At 45.1% G+C, this 13,306-nt stretch overlaps 1 protein-coding gene across 2 annotated transcripts in view; it reads right to left on the bottom strand.

Annotated features, from left to right (window-relative positions):
- FAM134B (family with sequence similarity 134 member B) overlaps positions 1 to 13,306 on the bottom strand; it is a 79,938-nt gene that overhangs the window by 62,379 nt on the left and 4,253 nt on the right. For both annotated transcript variants that reach the window (XR_001941351.1, XM_018558455.1), the window contains exons 2-3: positions 5,332 to 5,438; positions 3,050 to 3,080 (exon numbers count right to left, since the gene is read on the bottom strand). Coding sequence is in view for 1 of the 2 variants with exons in the window: in XM_018558455.1 (XP_018413957.1) it covers positions 3,050 to 3,080; positions 5,332 to 5,438 (138 nt within the window). In the remaining variant the exon portion in view is untranslated. The remainder of the gene's footprint in view (positions 1 to 3,049; positions 3,081 to 5,331; positions 5,439 to 13,306) is intronic.

The raw sequence follows: 13,306 nt of genomic DNA, 5'->3' as shown, positions 1-13,306 counted from the left end.
GTACCGTAAATTTCCGGAAAAAAAATGTTTTCCCTGTGTTATGTTATAAAACATTTATTCTTACCCATATTAAAACATAAAAGACGGGGTCACTTCGGGTAAATAGACACCAAACATGTCAAGCCTTAAAACTGCACACGCCCGCAAAAAACGACCACACCGAAAATTGGCCATAGGCGATGCTTTAAACGCTTTTCCTGCTCATCAGTTTAGTGTTATCCGTGATTAATGGCCCGAAAATTATTGCTCTCACTCCGACATTTGCGGTGATATGTAACATGTGCGGCACAATAGGCGCAATAGTCGTTTTCGCATGTAGGCGCACCCGACACATGTTTGCGTGTGTATGTGGGGGGCGGAGGACTTAATTTTTTTTTTTAATGCTTCTTTCATTTTGTTGTTACTTTTGGTTTTTTTTTACACTTATCTTTATTTCTATCACATAGGGGGCTAAGAAGCTCCCTATGTGATAGCCACATATCAGGTCCTTTTTATGGAGACATCATGAAAAGGTGAAGCTGATGAAGCAGAGATCCTCAGCTTTTGTAGCTGGGTATGACAGCTGAATGCATAAGTGATGTATTATACATCACTTCTTGCATTAGGGGACCGGAGAGGAGATCAGAAGGAGATCAGATCGTGTACTGACGTGTATCTGCATTCAGATCCGTAAACAACTGTAGGCTGTATGGATCTGAACGCAGGTTTTTTTTTTTTCATGGGCCCGTTCACACCAATTCCAGTGCGATCCAGCACGGTTAGCTGCTGGAATGCACTGGATGGCATACTGTAAGCCTCCCTGCATTCAGGGGTGGGAGGTGGCGTAGTGGTGTCCCCCCCCACCCCCAGTGCGATTGCCCACACCAGAACGTGTGGCACAGCAATGCCTGCGTTACGATCCGGTGTGATTGCAACAAATAGTTAATGCACTATTTTGTGCAATCACACTGGACCGGAACAAGGGGGTGCATAGCTGGGAAGCACTGGAGTTGGTGTGAACGAGCCCTAGGCCCCTTGCAGACGGACATTCTGATCAGGTCTGCCTGTAATTTTTTCAGGCAGATCTGATCAGAAGCCTGTTGTTAGTCTGTGGACAGCCGGACCTAAATGGACATGGCCCTGCGTACTTCTGATTACCTCTAACTTCGGCCAGGTAGACCTGATTGTGCCAGATCCAGGGGTAATCTCATGTAAACAGACACATGCTTGTTTATGTCTGACTCCTCATAGACCAACATGGGTCCGGTAATTTCACTACAAAACTGAAGGCACCCACATGAAAGGGGCTTTAGTTACTGACCTGGAAGTAAAAAGATAAGGGTTTCTGTTTTCACTCTGTTCCAGGTCAGTGACTCAGAAAACACCAAAGCTAATGGATTAACATGGCAGCCAGAAAAGTAGCGCTGTCAGAAGGAAGGGTCAGCATAGGAGCTCCATATTTCTCCTAGGAAATCTGTATTGGGAGGAATAAGCAAGCTGCCATTTTTACCTTTGATTATGAAAATGCTAGTTGCTTGGTTGGTATGCTCAGACTAGGGAACTTCTGAGATTGGGAGCAGAGAAGTTTAGGCTGGGGACAAATTGAGCTAAAGGTGGCAGGGGCCTAAGGATAGGATAAAAATAGAAATCAGGAAAGAAAATGTCATCTAAATGACTTGCTTATTTAACAAGACAGTGCAAAGTAAAATGACAGTGTGCAAAGTGCACCATCCCATAGCCCTCCCATTCTACACCCAGGCAGGTGAAAGACTCATTTATGATTGGTTGCTATGAGTTACTGTACCTTACACTTGTACAGAACACCAAATAAAAAAGTGTTCGCTTTGTAACATAATCAGCACTACATCATTCTTTTCAGTTGTAAAAATAGTCCAGAAGTAGTACAGTAGTTCTCAGAACTGAGTTACGAGGAATGCTGCTTCTAGTAAATAGACATCAATGGTGGAACTTAATCCACAGATGAGCGTCCGGAAAACACAGAGTATATTGGCAGATGATGTATAGGGGTAGTATGAGGACACTGTCTGGGACATGGAAGATAAAGATACCATCCTATTACAAACTTTGGGATTCAGGCATGTATGGGGGAAAAAACAGACCAGGGCACAGACATGAGAAGTGGAATCAACAAGGTACAGTTTCAGTTTAAGGGCTAGTTTACACCATATTCGCTGGGATTCTCATGTTTGTAAAAGAGTCTGGCTTACACCACTGCGGTGAATTGCAGCACATCTAAAAAAAAAAGTACAGAATGCCGCATTTTTTGCATCGTAACAACATGGAAACCCACCAATGCAATTTAAATGTGACTACTATCTTTTGTCTCTTCTGCTTCAGTTTTCCCATGGACTGAAATGCATGTATGAAAACACATGCAAATGCAACGCATATAAAATGCATATCAACATGCATGTGCAAATGCATCAAAAACGTGTGCATGTGTAGTGTAAAACAGTCCTAAGAGCCTGTTCACACCAGTAAGCGGCACTGAACGCATGGGCACTGGCGTGTGCTGACAGGTTCAGTGCTGATGTGCCAATGCCTGGTTTTTATTGTTCATGAGTGGAATTTCATTATGTTCTATCGACACTGTGCATCGAACCACGTTGCGCTGCAGAAAAATACTGCATACCATGCCTTTTCTCAGTGCACGCCACTGCAACGCAATGGTGGGAACTAAGAAGAAAACAATTCGAATTGGAGCAGCCAGCGCAGCCCCAATGCATCTGGTGTGAACGGGCTCTAAGACTGCTGTTGACATGTCCATGTGCTACGTGCAGGAAATTCTATAGTGTGTTTAGTCATGATGACACATATGAACGCATGTCTGCGACCATATTACATTATAAATGTTTTTCGACCACACTTGCCACACAATTGTTTTCTAGGTGTCCTTGCACAGACCCGTGTTGATCATGTACAGAAAAACACAGGTCTCTGCACATGGTGTAAACAAACCCAAAAGGTATAAATTACACATTATACTTCAATAAATATCAGGTGTAAAAGGATCCAGCTTAATAAAGATAAGGAATGAAATGCACTCTACCTTTTGACAATACCTCTCCACAGTTGTGCACCTAGAAAAAAATCATACATACATCATGTTTAGAAACAGAAAGAGGGAAATTCAGCTCCCTTAACGCAACTGCATTGATTTTAATACTGGAAACATGGACTTCCTTTTATTTTTATGGTGAATCTATTATTATAAACTTTTTGGGCATAAGACAATGCATTAAAAGGTATTTATCCAAAACAGTTTGGTGTGGGTGCTGCTGAGTGGAATCTATCAGGTTATTATATTTTTGGGGGAGAACGGCAATGAGATTTCCCTGCTGAAGTTCCCAAGTCACCCACCAGATACAGAATGGTAGGCCCCTTTTACATGGACACTGTCAGTTCCGTGCACGAATCCCCTGCTGAGATGGAGGAAAAAATTGAACTTGCCAGGCCCATTTTTGCCTTGCTCTGGATCAACAGTGGGTAATTGTGGGCATAGCGTTCTGTTTAGGTTTTTCTTCATATCTCTATAGGTTGAACTCGATGGACTTGTGTCTTTTTCAACCTGACTAACTATGTAACTTTGTCAGGTGTATCGGGAGTCAGATGTAAGTGGACATGAGATAACATCAGATTACCCCCGATCTGCCATCATCAGGTCTGCCAAAATGGGACTCTGTTTTTTAAAGGAGAACTATGAGGTGAGTGCTTTTCACTCACCTCATAGTACTAGCCGACCTGTGACAATGAGACAATGAAACTGTCACAGGTCGGCTCAGTAGATCAGCAGGTGAGCGAACACATACCGGCGTTCGCTCCCCTCTCGATCCTGTCACGGCTCTCTGCCGTGACAAGGGAGGGGCTGGATTCCCCCCTCCCCGCTCCGATCTGCCAGCGCTGACTGGCGGAACGGACGGGGGAGGGGGCGGGTACAGCTGGCTCTGCCTCTAGATAGGCAGAGCCAGCTGTCAGTCACACAGCTGGGCGGATCCAGACATAATTGTCGGGATCCGCTTCAGCTGCGGCATCTTAGTATACCGCGAACAGCAGCTTGCGGTATACTGCGGCGTCTCAGTATACCGCGAGCTACAGCTCGCGGTATACTGAGCCTAGGGTGACGGGAGGACGCTAGTTTGTGCCCTCCCGTTACCCTAAGGAGAACTATAGGAAAGGCCTTAACCCCATAGTTCTCCTTTAAATGGACCTGGGCGCAGTTCTAGGTATTTGGATGTTAACGGATGCACGTTCGTTTAGATCCGGCTGCCTATAGACTAACACTGGGTTTCCGAATCAGATCTGCATGAAAAACGAATAGGCTGACCTGATCGGACCAACTGTCTGAAAGGGGTCTTAGCAACAAACTCACTCTGGCTACTGTCTTCCAGTTTGTGTTACATGACAATGGATGCCGAAGAGTGAGACTTGCACACTTAAAGTGCAACTGAAGTTAAAACGTTTTTTGTAATGGATAGTGTGGGGAGGGATTGCAACCCCAGTCAGATTTTTATTGCTGTCTGTATCACCGTTGGGGAGATTCACCCTCTCCATTTGTTCTGGTGGCTGTTATTTTGTGAAAGTGAAAAAAAACCCTAGTTTTGGAATGTCATCAGAACAGGAATAGATGGGAAATCTTCCAATGGTGACCTTACTGACCACCAGGTATTTCCCCCACTTTGGAGGAATTCCCTCTAACGTCCTGTTGTGGCTATTAGACAGGAAGTTAAAGGACACCTCCCTAATGGGACACAGATGGCAAAAAAACAAAAACTGACAAGGGTAGGGTTATAACCCTCTCTTACTCTATGAGAAAAATAGCAGATGTAATTTCTGGATCAATGGGTAAAAAAGACGAATGCTGTTTAAAGGCTCACTCCTCTGAACGCAGCTCTAGAACAGCTGGTTGGGTTGATTCACCCAAGAAGAAGACTAAGCTGTTTGCAGGAGAATTTTCCCTCAGCTTAGTGAATGTGGTAAAGTTCACATTGCAAAGAATAGCCAATCATGTGCAAGGAACATGAAAAAAAACCCCATCTTGCACATGATTGGATGATAAAAATCAACAGAGCTTCCCCTCATTGCAAAGTGAACAACCCATTTGCCTTTAGTAAATTACCCTCAAAGTGTCCATGCACATTGTAGCTTTTAGATCTGTAAGGTAGAACAGCATTCAGGGACGCAAAAAAAATCTGCCAAACTTGTGTTCAAAGAGGAGCATACAGAATTTATTGGTGTGCGTAAATGTGTGCAAACGTACATACAAGTGTACATAAGTAGATTGATTCGAGCTGCTAGAGTTAATTAATATTCTAGCCACTAGAATCTACTCACCTGTGTTTCTGGACAGTAAGAAATGCTTAATTATCTGAACCAGAAGAAGTCCAAGTAAAATGAGCGATATTAAATGAAAAATTCTCCAAGGGGTTAGGGCCAAAAACCTGAAATACAGAACATAATATACAACTGTCAACTACAATGTGCAATGAAGGATACCTGCTTCTATTTGTATTATTAGAATGTATTAGACACAGTGATAAGGTGTACAGTAGATGTAGTTACATTATCAATATCAAATAATGGTTCACTGCTAAGCAATCACAGAGACAAGCTACTATGATGGAGACATCCTGCAAAACAGGTCTGGGCAGGTTAAAGAGAACCTGTCACCTAAAATGTGCAATGAAAGATACCTGTTTAAAAAAAAATATTATTAGAATGTAATAAACTCAGTGACAAGGTATACAGTAGATTCCACAGCTACAGTATCAATGTCAAACAATGATTCCTTGCAAAAAAATCATAATGACAATCTGTACTATGCTCAGGTCTGGGCAGATTAAAGAGAACCTGTCACCTAAAATGAGGCTCATGGATATGAAGCATAACATGCAGAAATATATAAGAAATTGGGTATAATTTTAAAGCAGTGAATGTGACAGTCACTAAACATTTATTCCCTGCAATTTAAAGCACATGCTCCAATAGGAATCAGTAGAAGCAAATATTTTGTGAACAAATGCTCAGCAAATCACTGCAATACATGCACATTTCCTATTATTGTTTTCTTTTTACAAAAGCAACAAGTACAGGAAAATGCATGATGATTCTGCCAGAAATTCAGTGACCTTGTAACTTTCTGTACACTCTGCCTCTGCTGCACTGACATCTCAAGCATTGTTATCAGCACTGCCAACCTCATCTTTGTAAATTGCAGAACACCACACTGATATATTAAGGTGAGGAGGAGAGGGGAGGTTTTCTGTTGTCTAAATCAGGAGCAAGCAGCCTAGGGTAACAAAGCTGTTCCTGCGTAGATACAGTAAGAGAGCATTATCACCCAAGGAGAGGAAGTATGTTATTGGCAGGATTCTGCTCAAAATCCAATGTGCTTCAAACTTCCAGTTCCAGTATGACAGGGAGCAGTATGTGTAGGAGAAGAGTGTAGGGGGCATGACAGTAGGCAGCATGTGAAATAGGAGGAGAACAGAGAGTATGGCAGGGGGCAGTATGTGTAGGAGAAGAGTGTAGGGGGCATGACAGTGGGCAGCATGTGAAAGAGGAGGAGAACAGAGAGTATGGCAGGGGGCAGTATGTGTAGGAGAACAGTGTAGGGGGCATGAAAGAGGAGGAGAACAGAGAGTATGGCAGGGGGCAGTATGTGAAGGGAAAACGTGCAGATAGTATCACATTGGGCAGTATGTGCAGGAGAGAAGTGCAGGGGGTATGCCAGTGGGCAATATGTGAAATAGAGGTGAAAGGAGAGTATAACAGAGAGCAGTATGTAAAGGGGAAGGGTGTACAGAGCATGACAGCAGGCAGTATGTGCAGGAGAGGAGTGCAGGGGTATGACAGTGGGCAGATTGTGTAAGAGAGGAGTGACGGGGGTATGAAAGTGGGTAATATGCGAAAGAGAGGCTAACAGAGAGTATGACAGCGGTCCCTATGTGAAGGGAGAGAGTGCAGAGAGTGTGACAGCAGGCAGTATGTGTAGGAGAGAAGTGCAAGGGTATGACAGCAGGCAGTATGTGAAATAGACATGAAAAGAGAGTATGACAGTGAGCAGTATATGAAGAGTGCATAAGAGTATAACAGCGGGCAGTATGTGTAGAAGAGGAGTGTGGAGTGTATGACATTGGGAGTTATGTGCAGGGGTATGACAGTGGGCAGTATGTGCAGGGGAGAAGTGCAGGGGAATGACAGTGGGCAGTGTGCAATGTGCAGGGAGAAGTGTGGAAGGCATATAAGCAGGCAGTATGTGCAGGGAGACGTGTGGAAGGCATATAAGCAGGGAGTATGTACAGGGAGATGTGTGGAGGGTATGTAAGCAGGCAGTATGTACAAGGAGAAGTGTAGAGGGTATGTAAGCAGGTAGTATGTGCAGGTGCATGACTGGACATATGATAAAGTCTTAATGTTTAGTCTTGAAGTATTATAACATTATTGTGTCCATAGTCTCACTTGAATTCACTGCACTATAATGAACAGTATTTGCAATCACTGTTTTTATTTTTAGACCTAAGACCCAATGAGAGCTGCAAATGACAATCTCATGGCTGATTTCCTATGGCACATAACACATGTTGCAGCTTAGTGATATGGGTCTGCTATTTTGTACATGAACAGTATCATAAAATAAATCCCTGTAGTTAAAGTCCATCTCGTTTCCTTTATTCTCTTTTTTATGTTTTCCCCTCCCTTCAGTTGTCAAGAAAAAAAAAAATGAATTTATTGACTACTCACCTTCTCCATGCTACAGCACAAACCTTCTTGTCCTCCTCTGCGTTGGTCACCGCGCCATTCCAGGTTGAATTTAGATGGGCCTTAAGATGAAGGTAAACCTAGACCATTGCAGTAACTTAAAGGCTAATTCCAGGCACATTTAATATTTCTTCCACACTCCCAATGAATTCTTATATACTTCTAATTTTTTTTCTAGGGGGTGGGTTAGCACACGGTCATACTCACCTTATGCCCCAGTCCCACGATCTTTCTCTCCACTGGTTCCGGTTGTGACAACCATTCCACTGAAGAATGTTGGTCTCATGGTTGCCTCTCTTGCCGATGTTATCAAGTCCGCACTGCAATCAGTGCAAGACCAGTGGCAACATCATGAAAGCCCGATCGTAATTGATCGCCTGAAGCACATTAACCTGTGTCTTTAATTTGAAGAACACCAATAGTGAGGTGCAGGGGCTTGGTGCAAACTCAGTTCGATGGAGTTCACCCAAGCCAGTGCAAAACTGTAACTGAACGACCCCCTCCCAGCCCAATCAGCAGGCCCGTCTTTAATACTGATCGGACCCTGGGCAAACATTTTCTTGGCCCCCCCCCAGGAATTTATCTCACCTTCCCAACATTTCCTGGTAAACCCCACAGAGCCCTGGTGAGAACATACAAAGCCCTGGTTTAACCAGGGCTCTGTGAGTACTCACCAGGTCTCTGTAGGGACTGGTTAGACCACACAAAGCCTGGTAAAACCCCACAGAGCCCTGGTTAAGCCAGGGCTCTGTAGGGTCTCACCATGGCTCTGAAGGGTCTCGCCAGGGCTCTGTGAGGTCTAACCAGCTTGGTCTAACCAGCTTGGTTAGACCCCACAGGGCCCTGGTTAAACCAGGGCTTTGTATGTTCTCACCAGGGCTCTGAAGGGTCTCGCCAGGGCTCTGTAGGGTCTCACCAGGGCTCTGAAGGGTCTCGCCAGGGCTCTGTAGGGTCTCACCAGGGCTCTGAAGGGTCTCGCCAGGGCTCTGTAGGGTCTCACCAGGGCTCTGAAGGGTCTCGCCAGGGCTCTGTAGGGTCTCACCAGGGCTCTGAAGGGTCTCGCCAGGGCTCTGTAGGGTCTCACCAGGGCTCTGAAGGGTCTCGCCAGGGCTCTGTAGGGTCTCACCAGGGCCCTGTGGGGTCTAACCAGCCTTGTTAGACCCCCACAGAGCCCTAGTGAAACTACCGCGGCGGGCTCAAGGGGCAGCTGCTTTGGGCCCCACAACCATGACAGGGCCCGGGGCAAGTGCCCTCTTTGCCCTGCGTTAAAGACGGCCCTGCCAATCAGCTGTGGCAGGGGCATTTCTCGGCCCTTTGTTTCCTGTAGCTGCAGGGCAGGGAATGTCCTGGCCACAACTGATTGGCCGGGAGGGAGGTGCCCATCACCAACTCTGACAAACTGGGTTCACACCAAGTACCCCCTGCTCATCACCAACACCCAGCAAATGATTACAGAAGCGAAATGTGTTTCTGAATAAATAACAATGGATGAAGTTATTTGTAGGGCTGGTAATGATTAAAATTTTCGTGTTCGATTAATCAAATTTTTTTTTAATCGATTAATTTCGATTAATTATAACGCACATATATATCCAACTACAGTGGCCTATACACATACAGCACAGCAATGAAGTAATTAAATGAACTAGGATCACACTAATCCAGCACGTTATTAATCTCACATGCCCCACTCAATATGGCCGCCGCTTGAGTGGGGCAACTCAGAATAATAACGTGCTGGATTACTGTGATCCTAGTTCATTTTATTACTTCATTGCTGACGGAACTCCCGGAAGCCGGCGGAGAGGTGAGTGTTTGCATTTTTGATCAAAATTATTTTAATCGATCAAAAAGTTTAACGATTAATCGAGAAATTAATCGTTAATTTCCGCAGCCCTAGTTATTTGCACTACAAAATGTCCCAGATATGGGGGGAGAGGGGCTTGGGGGGTCTGAATGATCTATAAGTAAACAAGATAACACACAGATTTACATAATAACAAAGAATAAGCAGATTCAGGGGTCTATTCACGAAGCTGCCGAAGGATCTGGCAATAGCTTCGGCCGATCCTTCGGCTAGCTTCGGCCCCAGGACCCCTTCGGTTCAGTAGAGCCGAAGGGGTGCTGTACGGGCTATTCACAATAGCCCGTACAGCTCCCGAACGTGGCCGAGCGGCTCAGTCGAGCCGAACGCATATGCATCGGCTCAGCCGTGCTGAAAGCCGAAGCTGGGCGACAGCTGGGCGGAGCCAGCCGTGATCTTACGGCTGGCTCTGGCCACTTGCAGAGAGATCAGCGTCCCTGGTTACCTGCTAACCAGGGACACTGATCTCCAAACAGCTAACTCTCCCTGGCGCCCCGGGAGTCTCCTGCTTCCGGCCGCCCAGGAGAGAAACACAGCTGTGTCTTTTTTTTCTTTATTCTGACACGAGCGATGTCGGAATAGAAAAAAAATAAAAATAAATACATTTCCCATTGAAAAGCATTGGTACATTACTATTGGCTATTTCAATTTGCAATAGCCAATAGTAAACTAGCATTGTACCCGCCCTCTGCTGCAGTTCTCCATCAGGTCCATCAGCAGAGGGCGGGTACAATTTGACAGCAGCAGAGCCGCCGGACAATAGGAAACTATTGGGCGGAGCTAGCTGTCACTGCTAGCTCCGCACAATCGTTTTCTATTTACTTTTTTAAAACTTTTTTCACTGTTTTTCTGTTCTGCTCGGTGCCTCTGAGGGACCGAGCAGAACAGCCGAGCCGAATGCCGCTCAGCGGTATTCGGCTATTCACTCACTGCTGTTCGGCATCTTTCAGAATAGCCCGAACAGCAGTGTGAAGCCTGCCGGAGGTTCGGCTCAGCCAATCCAGATGTTGGATCGGCTGAGTCGAACTCCTTCTGCACTTCAGGTCGGCCGAACATGCTGAGCATGTTCGGCCGAACCGAAGCCACACGAAGCAAGCCGATGTACGGCTGATTTCAGCCGATGTACGGCTGAAATCAGCCGTACCAGCCTGAAGTGAATAGCCGAACAGTGTTCGGCTCACTTCACTTTAGGTCGGTCATTCACTCGGCTGCCCTCAGTTCCCCAGCAGCAAGCTTTTCTTGTGCACTGGCACCTTGTACTGCTATGGATCACAATGTTAGACTGCCTCTATTTTCTGACCTTGGTGTGTTCCTTGGATTCTGTCCTGCCCAGTTCTCTAGGTTCTGAATTCTGTTTTCTGGGATATCCTTGCTGCTGTCTCTGCATCATTTTGCTGTCTCTGTCTCCGGGCCTGAGCCTACATACTCCTACAAATCAACATTATCTGCTCTTCCATGGTATCATGTTCTGCCAGTGGGACAAATATGAGAGCCTCTTAAATAAAAGACACAAGCTTTTTCCGAATACTTGCTACCATATTGACTTGAGATCAGCTCACTTGACTGGTGCAATGTCAGGACCGAAGCCACAGCAGATGCTGCATAGCAGCAACTTCTCTCCAAGTGCAAGTACTACAAATCCCAAAAAGCCAGCACCCAAGCTTGATCTAATCTTTAAGCTTTTTTTTTACAGCATATAGGATAAAAAGGACATAGATCTTAGATGTGTTTTGGCCAATACTGGCCTTAATCTGCAGCATGATGTCAATGGACTGACTTCCTATAAGATAAGATAAGGATTGTAAACATTAACAACATAAAAAACAAAAAGCAGAATTACATGTTCAGTCATATGGGGGAAAAGCAAAAAAAAAAAAAAAAGAATTACAAGCAAAATGAACACGCATTATATGTAAATCAATGTCCTATCTATAATTAAGACCGTGTGGCACTGTGGTTGGTATTCCAACAATTCCTGTAGAAAGAGACGTTGCAAGTGCATGACACCCCACGGGGAACTTTCCACTTTTTTACTACACCATGAAACATGAATGACTGCATATCTCCACTGGGAATATTACAAAAATGTCTGGATACATTATGATGTAATTTTAAATTAGAGTTTTGACCCGCACAAATTCGTGCGTAAACAAGCGTATGTGCGCGTAAATGCGCAGAAATATGCTGCCCGGACACATCTCTGTTCCATTTTGTTTTTCCGCATATATACGCTACACAAATATACGGCTCCATTAGCGGCTGTGTGTATGGAGCCATTTATTTGCATATGTTACAATACACACGTACGCTCGTATATGAGCGGCAGTGTGAATGAGGCCTTATCATGGGTAGGGTTGTGTGGAGGCTTGTGACAAATTCAGTTTGTGACCCGATACCCCCCTACTGTCCCAATCAGTTGTGGCAGGGGCATTTCCTGTCTCTTTGTCTCCTGTCGCTGCGGTGCGAGGGGGGGTGTTAGTCACAAAGGGGCGTGGGCTTGGGCAAACTCAGAGAGAGAGATATCGATCAGGGCTCAACATTTCCACTCGCCTGCTCGCATTTGGCGAGTAAAAATAAAGCTAGGGCAAGTTGAAATTTTGGTCTCCAAGTACCGGTCCGCGGGCCAACTCCAGCCCGTGAGCTGGTACTTTGTGGCCTACAGCCAGACGACATGTCAGGCACGCGGTCGCAGACCGCGTACCTGACTTGCGGGAGTAGCTCCGCGGTCTGCATCTGTATCGGATGCAGACCGCAGAGTAGCTCCTGTCAGCTCCAGCTTCCTTCGGCCGGAGCGCTGACATTTATAGTTGTGCGGAGGTGGGGGGCGGGGTAACGTTGAGAAGTGTATTATTGTGTTTTAGTGTATGTGTATATTAGACCCCATTCACACCTACAGTATACAGTATTTGAGTTGTGAGTAGGGAATCCTGCGTCATGAACTTGCATTTTCCTGCAGATGGATGGAATCCCTATTTCTGCCGTTTACAAGCGGCAACTATCATAAGATAAGAATTATCATAAGATTATATAAGAGGGTGTGTTTAGGGGCGGAGTTAAGGCCAGGGCCGGGTAAGGGTTAGGTGGGGCAACTGGTGGCGAGTAACTCTTAAGGCCTGGCTAGTAGCTCAGGACATGACATTTTGAGCCGAGAGATAGAGAGATTTTATCATATATAATGAATATTAATTTCGGTTGAACTTCTTTTATTTTTTCATCTTGCTTTTTTTCATATGCCTTCTGCTCATTTATATGTGTTTTTTGTATATTGTTTTGTAATGTGGTTGATGATGGTTACAAAGTCGCTGTTTATTTGTTTTTAATTTCCTTTTTTGTGGAGACCTGACTCAATATTTTAGATAGGATTTTGTTAGTAGGAATGGTGAAGGACCCAAAAAAGGATTGTCCAAAACATCTAGCGTTGATGTTCTTTTTATTTGGCATGTTACGGTATATTAGATATTTGAATTGGTTTAGTGGATTTAAAATAATCTGAATCGAAAAGCTCCAAGCACGGGCGTAACTAGAAATCACAGGGCCCCATAGCAAAATTTTGTATGGGGCCCTGTGACTTCTAGTTATGCCCCTTGCAGAGCCCACTTGAGATCCCACCTGAGGGTGACCCTGCAGAGCCCACCATATAGACTCTATGGTGGGCTCTGAAGGGTCACCCTCAGGTGGGCTGTT

Source organism: Nanorana parkeri, unplaced genomic scaffold (assembly GCF_000935625.1).
Source record: "Nanorana parkeri isolate BGI_ZX_2015 unplaced genomic scaffold, ASM93562v1 scaffold340, whole genome shotgun sequence".
Classification (NCBI taxonomy): domain Eukaryota; kingdom Metazoa; phylum Chordata; class Amphibia; order Anura; family Dicroglossidae; genus Nanorana; species Nanorana parkeri.
The sequence above is the reverse complement of the archived record's forward strand: the minus strand, read 5'-3'. Positions and strand labels throughout refer to the sequence as shown.